The sequence below is a fragment of the Phodopus roborovskii genome, unplaced genomic scaffold, assembly GCF_943737965.1.
Source record: "Phodopus roborovskii unplaced genomic scaffold, PHOROB, whole genome shotgun sequence".
In the NCBI taxonomy this organism is placed as follows: domain Eukaryota; kingdom Metazoa; phylum Chordata; class Mammalia; order Rodentia; family Cricetidae; genus Phodopus; species Phodopus roborovskii.
In genome coordinates, this window is record NW_026126417.1 from 4,995,307 (window position 1) to 5,007,969 (window position 12,663).

General features: G+C 37.9%; 1 protein-coding gene across 1 annotated transcript in view; it reads right to left on the reverse strand.

Moving 5' to 3' along the window:
- Positions 1-11,680, reverse strand: part of Slc5a12 (solute carrier family 5 member 12) — a 42,675-nt gene extending 30,995 nt beyond the window's left edge. The window contains exons 1-4 of the mRNA XM_051183760.1: positions 11,318-11,680; positions 5,055-5,120; positions 1,136-1,187; positions 225-292 (exon numbers count right to left, since the gene is read on the reverse strand). Coding sequence (XP_051039717.1) covers positions 225-292; positions 1,136-1,187; positions 5,055-5,120; positions 11,318-11,656 — 525 coding nt within the window. The 5' untranslated portion in view covers positions 11,657-11,680. The remainder of the gene's footprint in view (positions 1-224; positions 293-1,135; positions 1,188-5,054; positions 5,121-11,317) is intronic.
- Between the last annotated feature and the right edge of the window lie 983 nt (positions 11,681-12,663).

Sequence of the window (12,663 nt, forward strand, 5' to 3'; positions counted from 1 at the left end):
GGAGGGAGAGGAAACTGGGATTGATATGTAAATCAAGATTGTTTCTAATTTAAATTTTTTAAAAATGAGGGGAGAAAAGAAATTATGGCAGATAAGTCAATATGCTTTCATTTAGTTTTGGACTAGCTAGAGCCTCCATATTTAGATGCTCTCTTGTTGGAAATTTACCATCATTCTTTATTAGGAAGTAGCTCATAATATTTTTTTCACAGGCCTGTACATACCAAACTACAGTAGAATGTGCAAACGATTCCTGTTGCAAACACAGAGCCCCAGAGGTCAAAACCAGTCACTACAAAAGAAGGAAAAACATTAAATCAAACTTCTCAGTGAAAAGTAAAACAAAAACTGTGACCGCTGATTCTATAGCTTCAAGCTTTGGTTCACTTTGTTGTTGCTTTTACTGAGCAATCTGAAGCTGCCTATACTGATTTTGAAGTTTTTATTTGTATCATTTATTTGTAAAGTGGTATGTAAATATAGCACGGAGGAAGAACTTGAATTTCAAGCATGCTGCTAATTTTTAATATAAGTGTATATTTGATATATTTCCAGGCAATACAGGAAATTGTCTTGAAGCTAAGTTTTTGAGAAACTAGTACTTCCTTCCCAAGAGCACTACACAGCTCAAATAGTTTGACTATGTAATCCTTCCAATATAAGAGTGACAACTGAGATAACTAAATTCTGCATTTGTTAGTCTTTATTTTTGTTTCCAGGATTCTATTATCTTGAAAGGATTAACTATACCACTCAGTGTAATTATAAACACCTTTCAATCTTGTGCTGTAGTTTACTGCTCTATGAAGTGGTTTCAACACATACTTAGCACTCACTACTAAGTACTTGCTACTTGGTGCTTAAGATGTACAATGCCAAATCTGCCATCATTTCAGAGACTGAAAAACAAAGCTGAAACACGCAAACAACAAGCAATTGAACTGTCTGTTTACAATCAAGGAGTTTTGTAAAGTAAAATCCAGTAAGTAATAGTTTACATTATTATTGGTTTTCGGAGACATTTTTAGAGCTTCACACATGTAGTGACTACTATGGTTATTCCAAGCCCACTAACTACTAGGACTAACTACTAGGGTATTCAGAAATCTTGAGGTGAAACATGCCAATAACTCACCTTGATTGAGAGCCAGAGCAGGGGCATACACCACGACTCCTGTGTATAGAACCTGGTATAGACACAGGAACAGACAGAAAGTGGCATGAGAAGGAAGCCTGCCTAGGGAGTTCTTTATCTTTATTGACCTTAGTCTGAACAAATTCTTGAAGCTTGTTCACCAAACATTGCATTCTCACACATTCCTGTTTTAAAGTGTTTTACTTACTCTCTAATTATTTGTAGGGGGAATTTACCTACAAGATGAAGAAAGATGGTTGGATTTTAACAGGTCCTGCTATTTTAATGTGCTATATTTGTATTTGGCATTTTCTAAAGGATAAACAGCAACTCTGGAAGCTTTGATGGTCTGGAAGGATGGCTTCTTCAAGAAGGAGGACTGAGTTTGGGTCTGCAAAATTTACACAAAGACTGGCTAGGCTTGGCAGCTTCCCTATAATTCAAGCATCAGAAGGTGGAGGGATTCTTGGAGCCAATAGTTTAGGGAGGCTGGCTGTAGTGGTGAGTCTGGGATTGATTAGGAGACCCTCTCTTAAAAAACAATATGAGTGGATGGGGATGGGGGGGTGGAGAGAAGGTAGAAATAGTGGGAGAACTGGAGAGAGAGGAAACTGACATTGGTGTGTAAAATAAGATTGTTTCAAATAATAATAATGATGATGATAAAAGAATAATATGAGAAAGCAATCAAGGAAGATAACTGATATTAATTTTGGACCTACACACACACATAACTGTACATATGCAAATATACAAATATACATACATGCACAAGACACATACAAACAAAAAGAGAATATGAAACTAATTTTTAATTTAAAACTTGAAAGCAATTTAGAAAACAGACTCCAAACTGCCTCTCCTCACTCTCTTTACATATGGATGCAATGTGTTCTCTGCTGACCTCATGAGAAGCTTTGCTAAAAAATAAAGCTCATTTCAGTTATTTCCTATGAAAACAAAACCAAGAACAGCAAAACCAAAAACAAGCAAACAAAAACCCTGAGTTTAAATTAAACATGGAAATGTCTCTGAGGAGGAACTACACAAGGACAACAGACATCAAAGATGGCCTCCATTATCAGAGCTTGCTCTAATTTACATATTTTCAATTGCTTCACTAGATTAACTCAGTTAACTTCCATTTTATTTTAAACTGAATGTCATTTTCTAGAGCTATATGAATATGAATTCCATGTGAATGCCATGTTTTGAAAAGCAAACATTGGCTGTTCAAGAATAATTATTTTTTATTAAGTAGCCCTGAAAACATATATACAGCCATTTGGAGATCAGTATGGCAGTTCCTCAAGAAAATGGGAATTTGTCTACCACAGGACCCGGCAATCCCCCTCTTAGGCATATCCCCAAATGATCCACATCCATGCAACAAAGACATGTGCTCCACTATGTTCACAACAGCAGTATTTGTAATAGCAAGAACCTGGAAGCAACCTAGATGCCCCTCAACTGAAGAATGGATAGAGATGTGTCATATCTACACAATGGAATACTACTCTGTGGGGGGGGGGGAAACAATGGTATCTTGAAATTCGCAGGCAAGTGGATGGCACTTGAAGAAACCATCCTGAATGAGGTAACTCAGTCACAAAAAGAGGGACATGGTATGTACTTGCTCATATATATATAGAGCAAGGGATCACCAGCCTATAATTCACACCATCAGAGAAACTAGGATACAAGGATGATGGTTAGAGATTCATACAAGGTCCCTCACAGAAGCAGAAAGGGACAAGATCTTCTGAGCATATTGGGAGTGGGGGGGTGCAGTGAGTGGAGAGGGAGCTAGGAGAAAGAGAAGGGGAGGAGAGGAAAGCATGTGGGACTAGGAAGACTGAGTCAGGGAAGAAATAAATGAGAGAAGAGAGTGAGAGAGAGAGAGAGAGAGAGAGAGAGAGAGAGAGAGAGAGAGAGAAAGAGAGAGAGAGAGAGACCATAAATGAAGGAGCCATTATAGGTTTGAAGAAAAAACTGACTATAGAGAAATGTCCAGAGACCTACAAGGATGACCCCAACTAACAATCTGAGCAAAAATGGAAAGGCTACCTTAAACGCCCTCCCTGATAATGAGATTGATGACTAACTTATCTACCATCATAGAGCCCTCATCTAGTAGCCGATGGAAACAGAAGCAGACACCCACAGCTAAACACTGAGCAGAACTCCTGGAATCCAGATGCAGAGAGGGAGAAATGATAAGAAAATGGGGGCAAGACCAGACTACAGAAACTCACAGAGACAGCTGAACTGGACAAGGAGGAGCTAATGGACCCCCAGACTGATAACTGGGTGGCATTGGAGCCACCCAGACCCCATGAACATGGGTCTCAGTTAGAAGGCCTGGACAATCTAAGGGACCTCTGACAGTAGAATCACGATGTATCCCTGGTACACAAAAGAACTTTAGGGGCATATTCACCATGTAGGGATACTCCCTTAGCCTAGAGACAGGAGGGAGGGCCCAGTCCCTACTCCAAATGGCTTGGCAGATTTTGTTGATCCCTCCTGGAAGGCATCAATCTCCCTGTGGATTTAGGGGTAGGGATGCGATGGGAAGGGGTTCAGGGGCATGGGAGGGTGAGAGGAAAGGAAAGAGGGAGGGTGGGGGATGGAACTGGGATTGATATGTAAAATAGGAAAAGAAAAGCAAACAAAAAAGGAAAACATACATACAAGTAGCATTATATGGACTGAAAGGATTATATTTAGGAATATATGTGGATGTACATGTGCATATATGCAAGCAATAATAGTAACAAAAGAGGCAAAGAAGTAGAATGAGAGCTGGGTAGGTTATATGGAAGGTTTTGGAGGGAAGAAAAGAAAGGGAGAAATGTATTTAAATTATAATCTAAAAAAAGAGGTAAGGGTGATTGGGATTGAATGTGTACTCTGATACAGCTACTTTGTAATTAAATATTGTTAACAGTTGGAAAAGAAAGTATTATTTGCCTCCATTTTAATAAATGGTATTAAAAATGCAGGAAGTTATCTTGTAACAGAGAGTAGTTGGAGGGTAGAAGGAACCAGCTTTTGTGTGTACAGATGAGCTTGGGCAGCGTAAACAATCCCAAAGCCCATGTGGGGAAGGAATTCATAAGGAAGTAGGTATGTTAATGGAAATTACTGCAGTAGAAGCAAGGGGCTTAGGGAAAGTAGGCTGTGACTCAATTTATCAATTTAAAAAATTACCTCAATCATAGTAGTGCATAATTGATCCCAGGACTAGAGATACAGAGGTAGAAGAATTTCCAGCCTAGGTTTTATTTCTCTCCCAATATAACAAGAACAAAACAACTTACCAGATCATTCCATAATTAAATCTTTAAAAAGCTGAAGGGATGAAGTAAATTTGATGAAAAACCTTTTCTCTGTGGCTTCTGATGCAATTTGGTTATTTATTATATATATTCATCTATAGTATTTATAAAATTTGTACTTGAATTAATATGGGTATATTTGGATACTTGTATATCCAAATATACCCATATACATATACTTGTGTGTGTATGTGTGTGTGTGTGTGTGTGTGTGTGTGTGTATACACATATTTTTGTGTATATATGCTTGTTTCTTGAGACAAGTTCTCACCCATAGTCCTGGTTAACATCACTGTATAAACCACAGGGATATCCACCTGCATCTGTCTAACACTGCTTTGATTAAAAGCTGTCCTAACTTGTCCATCTTACAATTTGTTTCTAGTAGTTAGTCCAGGAGTTTATGCTGGCTAGATATGTCTTAAGATAAATACACATCTTAAAAGTGCTACCTTAGAAGAAGATAGTAACTTATTGTCAAAGCTGTCCTTTAATTGAGAGCACCCCCCCCAAATAAACAGAACTAAAGCTACTTCTTGTTACCCTCAGTTCCCCAATCCTGCCAGAGCCCTTCTCACCGTCTGCACAATGTAGATGACCGTTGCTGCATAGCGAACTGTTTTGTTGAATCGTAACTGCAGGTACTAGAACACAGAGAAAGGTATGCAGTCAGTGAACTATAAACAAGAGTTGTGTCTTAGTGTTCTATTGCTGTAAAGAGATACCATCACTATGCAACTCTTATAAAAAGAAACTTTTAAATGGGGCTGGCTTACAGTTTCAGAGGCTTAGTTCATTATCATCATGGTGAGAAACATGGTACCCTGCCTGCAGACTTGGTGTTGCAGAGGTAGCTGAGAGTCCTACATCCTGTACTTCAGGAAGCAGAAAGTGAGCCACTGAGCCTGGCTTGGGATTTTGAAAACTCAAAGCCCCACCCCTAGTGACACACTTCCTCCAACAAATTCATAACTGTTAATTCTTCCCAAGTAATGACTGTCTCTGATGATCAGGCATGCAGATATATAAGCCTGTGGGGGGGCATTCTTATTCAAACAACCACAAGATGCTGGTATTCTATTGAATATAGGATATGGGTTTCCTCTTCTCTGGAACAATTCTGTAGCCCTCTCATTGGATACTATAAACCTACACCGTGGAGTATTCACTTAGCTCATACCCACATTGTGTCTCTTAAGAATGGTCTGATCATACCACTCTCAAAATCTTGACTGATTCACTATTGATGCCAAAATAATGTGTGCCTCTCCAGCTTGGTCTGTACTGTTGCCTGGTCACACCTGTCTACCTGAATTTATGCCTGTACCTTCTCAAAATTTATTCTCCAGATTAGATAATTATTTATTATTATACTGGTAATTATTATCTTTTTATTTTTAATATTTTTCACTGAAATATAATTATACCCCTTTCCCCTTCTCTTTTCTCCCTCTCTCCCCTTCCAACTGCCCTACTTCAAATACCTTCGGTGCCCTCATCAGGTTAATAGCCTTTTTTTCTCTGACTATTATTGTTACATACATTCATGTAAGTGTATGCATATGTGTCTGTATTTGTATGAAAAAAAATCTATAAAATAGCTTACTGAGCCCTCTTTTTGTTGTTTGTGCATATATGTTTTCAAAGCTGACCGTTCTGTATTTGACATTCCACAAGAGAACAGTTCTACCCAGCTGCAGCACCTATAAACCACAAGAATTACCATCATGGCAAGAAATTTATAAAGATGCAGTAAATGTCACTCACATGATTAGTGGCACCAACAGCTCTTTAATTTTTTTCTACATTTCCAATATTAGTTAAAAATGAGAGAACAATTTTCCCAAAATGTATTTTCAAGCTTGTTCCCAACACTTTTAGTTATGTCTCAGGAAGATTAGTTCTACTGGCATCCCTATTCTTATGCATATTCTCTCTTCTGAGCTCTGTTGCTCAGATACACTGAATCTTTTGGGGGAGTGTTGAGACAGGGTTTCTCTGTAGCTTTAGAGTCTGTCCTGGAACTTCCTCCATAGACCAGGATGGCCTTGAACTCACAGAGATCTGCCTGCCTCTACCTCCTGAGTGATGGGGTTGAAGGTGTGCACCACCAATACCCAGCACACTGAATATTTTTAAGACCATCAATTTGTCTGGCTATGTTTTGGTATGGTGGGTTAAAACCCATTGTTCCATTTCTGAAGATCAAACACCAAAATTAATTTCCACAGGCCAAATTATTGTTGCAGCACCACATTCCCACATAAATGCCTAATGTAAATCCACTTTGAGCTTTTCTGAATTCTTGGTGTCTACTGGTAATCCTTAGTTTCTGGGTCCATAACCTTGGAGTCTTGTATCTCCTTCTAGTCTAAGACTATTTCCTCATGTGTGATATATTTGCTACTCCTTTCAATATCTTTTCACTCACCTATTGGTTTTCTTTGTTAGATATATAAGCTTTTAACAACAATAGAAAACAGAAACTGAGTATAACAAAAATAGCATATTTCCTGCTAGTATTTTAAAGTCCCAGAAGTAACATTAAGTATCATCATTTTGTTTGTTTGTTTAGAACCCTAGACTTGGCCTAGCCACAGTACTTCCTAACTCAAGATGCAGTAAATCCACTTTCAGTTGTTGCTCAAACCCAAATAGTAATAATATGAAGTTAATTTTGCCTTCATTTTAGCCCTCACAACCCACATCCATTTCATGAAAGGAGGCTGATACCTACACCACAATTTCAAACACAGACACTTGCTGTATCTCTTTTGATACTACTTTAAAATTATCTTTCCTCTGTATTTTGGTGATAGACTCTCACTTAGCCCAATTGTTTCATAGGCCAAAACTCTAAAATCATTCTTGACATTCAGCTAGAATATGTCCCTAATACATAAACTACATAAAACATGGTATTCCTCGCACAACCTCTGTAATGACATAGGTACAAAGATTAAAAGCTATTTCCTTCATTGATTGAACTAAAATTCTCAAAGTAGGTTGGATTTTATTAGGTATTAAATATCCATTTTATGGCAAATACTTTATGATGCCACTTATTTTGCTGAAGTAATATTCTATAGTATTCAAACATACTACTTACCAAACTATTATCAAAATAATACCACAGACTATAATACACAGAAAATCTACAAATAAATTTAGCGAAATTGATTTATCCCAAATGCTCAGAGATCACTTGCAAGACATTATAACCTATGTGTTTTGTTATGAAGACTTAGAGGTAAGAAGTTTAAGGGTCATTCAATAAAAAGCTGGAAATAATGAAAGAATATGGAGCATATTTTAAAAAATTTAAGAGTAAAGATTAGGCTGGGCTTATTAACACAGAAATAGAAAAAAAGAAAAAAAGTAAACTAAAATGAAGATAGCTAGAAAAGTTAATTATAAACCATCAAACAGGAGATAATAAAAATATCTGCTATTGAAATTGAGCTAATCATAATTTATAACACCTGAGCCAAAAAAAAAAAACCTATGTTTTTACATGGAATGGAATAGCAGTAAAGTTCACAGATGCATATTTTCATTTTGAAATCCCACTATGTATCAAAGCACCCAGTGTGTGTGTGTGTGTGTGTGTGTGTGTGTGTGTGTGTGTGTGTGTGCGTGTGTGTGTGTGTGTTAGTTTCTGCCAGCTTGAAACAAACTAGAATCAAGGGAAGAAGGAACTTTGTTTGAGTAATTGGTTGCATCAAGTCTGTGGGACTTTTTCTTGATTAATGATTGATGAGGGAGTAACTAGAACACTAGAGATAGTGCCACCCTTGGGAAAGTTGGTCCTGCATTGAATAAGAAAGCAGGTTCAGAAAGATTTGTAACTAGTAAGTCTCCATGGTCTCTGTTTCTGTTCTTGCCTCATGTTCCTTTCTTGAATTACAGCTTGAGTTTCCTTCTATGTTGAATTGTGGCCTGTAAGATGAAATAAACACTTTCAAAAGCTTTTGGATGGACAGTGTTTTATCACAGCAACTTAAAGCAAATTGGAATACTCATCCCAAAAGTGATGGTTTCAAACCTCAAGAATGACTATTCCTCTTCACTCTGAGGATAATGACTATTCCTCCATTCTTTTTCCAGGTTCTCATGTACCTCTAGTCAACTGCAAGATCAATGGCTGGAGGTATATGATGGCCTAGCCTACATACATATCTGAAAGTGGGCAGTCAACTAGCTTTCCCCTTGGTTTTTTTTTTTTTTTTTTTTTGTTCACTGTTGTTCCAGAGCTAGACCAGCTGTGACAGCTTTCTTGCTTGTATCGCAGCATCATGGCAGTATTCCCAGGAACAAAACACAGAAGCTCTCAATTTCATTAGGTCTAGAATCCAAACTCACCAATTGTTTGAAAAATTTTAATCATCACTGAATGGATTCTGACCAGCTTGAACATGGTGAGCATGGCTCTGGAAGGCCTTTCCCTTCTCCCCAGTTCCTTCAGCTAGCCCCCATGGTCCCTTGCCTTTTATTTAGCCACTTCTTCCTTCTGAGAATGACTACTGAGGCCAACTATCAACATAATCAAATTCACCAATAAGAGGTCCCCTTTGGCACGCATAATTTACATGGCCAATTAAAATTAAATCCATCTTCCCAGCAGGGATTTTCCCCTTGTACCTTTATAAACTATCATTTTTTTAATGTGTCTCCCCAGAGGCAGTCCTATGTCCTCCAGGACGAATATTCCACTCCCAGACTCCCCTTCCCTCTCCCTCTCTGTATGTGTCTCTTTTGTTGTTGTTGTGTTTTTTATTTATTTAATTTTTTTCATTTTACATTCCAACCCCAGTTCTCTCTCCCTCCTCTTCTCTCCCCTCCCCTCCTCCACCTCCACTGATACCCTATCCATTCCTCAGAGGGGATTAAAGCCTCACTTTGGGAGTCAACAAAGTCTGGGATACCAAGTTGAGACAGGACAAAGATCCTCCCCCCTGATTCAGGCTGGGCAAAGTATCCCAGGACAGGGAGTGGGCTCCAAAATGCCAGTTCATTCACCGAGGATAAGTCCTGGGCCCACTGCCAGGGCCCCCCAACAGATAAAACCACATAGCTCTCACCCACACTCAGAGGACATATTTCAGTCCCATGCAGGTTCCCCAGGTCTCAGTTCAGAGTCTGTGAGATACTGCTATATCTGGTTGACGATGTGTGGTTTTCCCCATCATGATCTTGACCCCCGCCCTGCTCATAAAATCTCTCCTCCCTCTCTTCAATTGAACTCCAGGAGCTCAACCCAGGGTTTATTTGTCTCTTATTCCCTCTGTCTCTCTGAGGCAAACAAATCTCCTTTGTGCTGAAAACTTGGTCTTGGGTGTCCTGAACCAACACTTTTCCTTTCAATTACAGCAAATGACAAATCAGGCTGATGTTCAAGGAGTAGAAAATATAGTCCATTTATTTTAGTCTTTTATACCTGAAAAGATCCTGAAAGTCATATATTTCACTCTATAATGGGATATAAACAAAACATCCCAAATACCAGTGTTATAAAATAGGAGACAATAAAGCAATCATAAGTGATAACATAACATTCTAGCCCAGATCTATAAAAAGAATTCAATATAATATCCCATGCACTGTAGAAATCCTCCAAGGCAGAAATTATTATTAACAATGCAGAGTACTTAACAAATATCTCCTGTCATGAAGCTAGCCTGTGGCAGAACTAGCATGAAAAGCCAGTAGGCTTATATTGATGTCATGCTATTCACCTCTAGGCCACACTGCTAATTCTGGTAAAGCATGAGCCAATCCCAAAATAACCTCACAGGTACTTACATAATCTTCATGTCCTCCTGTTACGATGCCAAATGCTTCAAAGCATTCTAGGCTAACGATAGTACTTTTAAAAGATATTTGTATCTAAATTTACCATGTAAAGTTGAAAGGAGTCTTAAATCTCTTGTTAGGTGTTTCAGGTTTGTTTAATTGTCTTTGCAGTATCTCGTTCACTTTACCAAAATTAGTTACAACTTATAGGCTCAGAGAAGGCAGGTTGCTTCACGTGAGCACATTGTTCAATACTTTTAAGGTAAACATAGGAACTTTGGTAACCTGTCTGTGTTTTCAGGACTACATTCAGTCAAATTTGGCTCCAGAACAACTTATCTCTTATTCAGTTTAAACATGTTGGTTTTATTGAATACAGTTTCAAATTCAAAATCCCATGGACTATTTCCCACTCATTATAGTTATTTACATACTTTTATTATTTTAGAATTCCTTCCTACTAAAATATTTCTCACTTTTCCAAAATATTCCCACTTGATTCTTAAAACTGGAGTTTGCTAATAATTACCATTAGAGTTCTACTCTTTAATAGACAGGCCATAAAAAAAAGATCATATACAAATTAGCTTCTGAGTAGATTTTTATCTAGTACTAAAACGTGCCTAATTTAACTATCTAGATCTCAGTTTTCTTAGCTGAAAAAATTGTTCTGTTTGCCTTTCAGAATGACCATGCTAGGGATAATAGATAACATCTTTTCATTATCTGTTACCAAATATTATAAATATAATAATATTATATTATAAATATAAATAACATTTTTCACTTTTCCAAAATATATTTCATACATTGGTCCTCATTAAGTTAAATCATGTAAATAGTCAGTGGTCTACATAGTGACAAAACATGGCACCCTCACCCACGATACATATTGTCTTTTTAACAATGTGGAACTGCCTGGCAAATAGTATTTCACTACTGATGTCAGGGTGATTTGCACAATGGAACAACAATAAACCAAGGAAAAGAAAAATCCTTCCATTGGAAAGCAAGTGGCATCTCCCAAGGCACTGAAGTGGTCTCTTACCTCATAAGTGCTTGTGATACCAGATCTATAGAACACGGGGAGAAAAAGTTCAGATGTAAAGAAGACCACAAACGCATAAGAAATGATGAACAGGAAGAAGGATGCCCCAAAACGGTAGACTTCAGCAGGACTCCCCAGGACAGTAACAGCTGACATGAAGCTGGCAGTCAGAGACAAAGCTACAGGGCCGAAGCTCATTTGCCTCCCTCCTACCAAGAATTCTCTAGATGTTGCTTTTTTTCTCTCCTTTATGGCAAAGAACACACCAATTCCAGAGGAAATGACAAAGAGGCCTGCAAACACAACATAATCCCAAGCTTCAAAGCTCTTCACCACCATGCTCAGAAGTAGAACAGAGTCTCTTTCAAGAAGGTCTCAGGGAAATGTTCCCAAAGCAGATGATCTTTCAAAAGGGAAGAATGTGATTCTCCGAAGACTCTAAGGTTCACCAATACATGTGTAAATTTTCAAACACCAAATTATCCTCAATGTTCTCAAAAGTTGACTGTGAAAAATAATTGGTTGTGGCACTTGTACCACAGGGGAAAAAATGAGAACTATAAATGTGACTCTGATCAGGAGTTGTCGGCTTTCTTCCTGAAGCACTTGCCAGAGAAGGACTTCAGATGTGTTCTGAAGTTAACAGCTGCAGGTAGAGGGAGTAGATTTGCCAGATAGCATGTTTTTTTTTTTATATCTCCTAGGTATTTTTAAATAAAAGTTAAATATTATTAGGAAACAAGAAAGTGATAAAATGTGACTACTTCAGCATTTTTCCTTCCTGAAGTGAAATCTGAAAATGCAACTGTCAGTGGCATCTGCCTCCTGACTAAGCAAGTGTGGAGCATTCATACCTATAATTGCCTGAGCTGTGGGGTGTAGGGTAAAGAGCAAAGAACTAGTAATCCAGAGACCTTTGCTCCTGTCATGGCTCAAACATAACTGAGTTACTGTTAACAAAGCATTTCATTTCCTTGAGCTTTCCCTGGAACATTGGCACAAGACAACCTGGGATTTTGAATCTCAAACTTCCTGACCTTTTTGTTCTAAAATCATGGCATTTACAATAAAAAATTTTCTAAATACAATCCAATAATTGTCTTTAGATAAATTACATAAAATAATTTCTCACTTGACTCTCAAACTCAGAAAATGAATTTACCAGTAACTGATAAATTATAGCCACTTCATTTTCTTCTTCACTCCTTCATTTTCATTTGTTTGCTATATCTGTATCTAAAGGTTAAGTTAGAGTTAGGACCGAGTCAAATGAGAGGTTAAGGAAGTTGTAGTAGGAAATTCCTCTTCTGCTCTATACAGATTCTTGGGCAATTGGAAAAACCTCT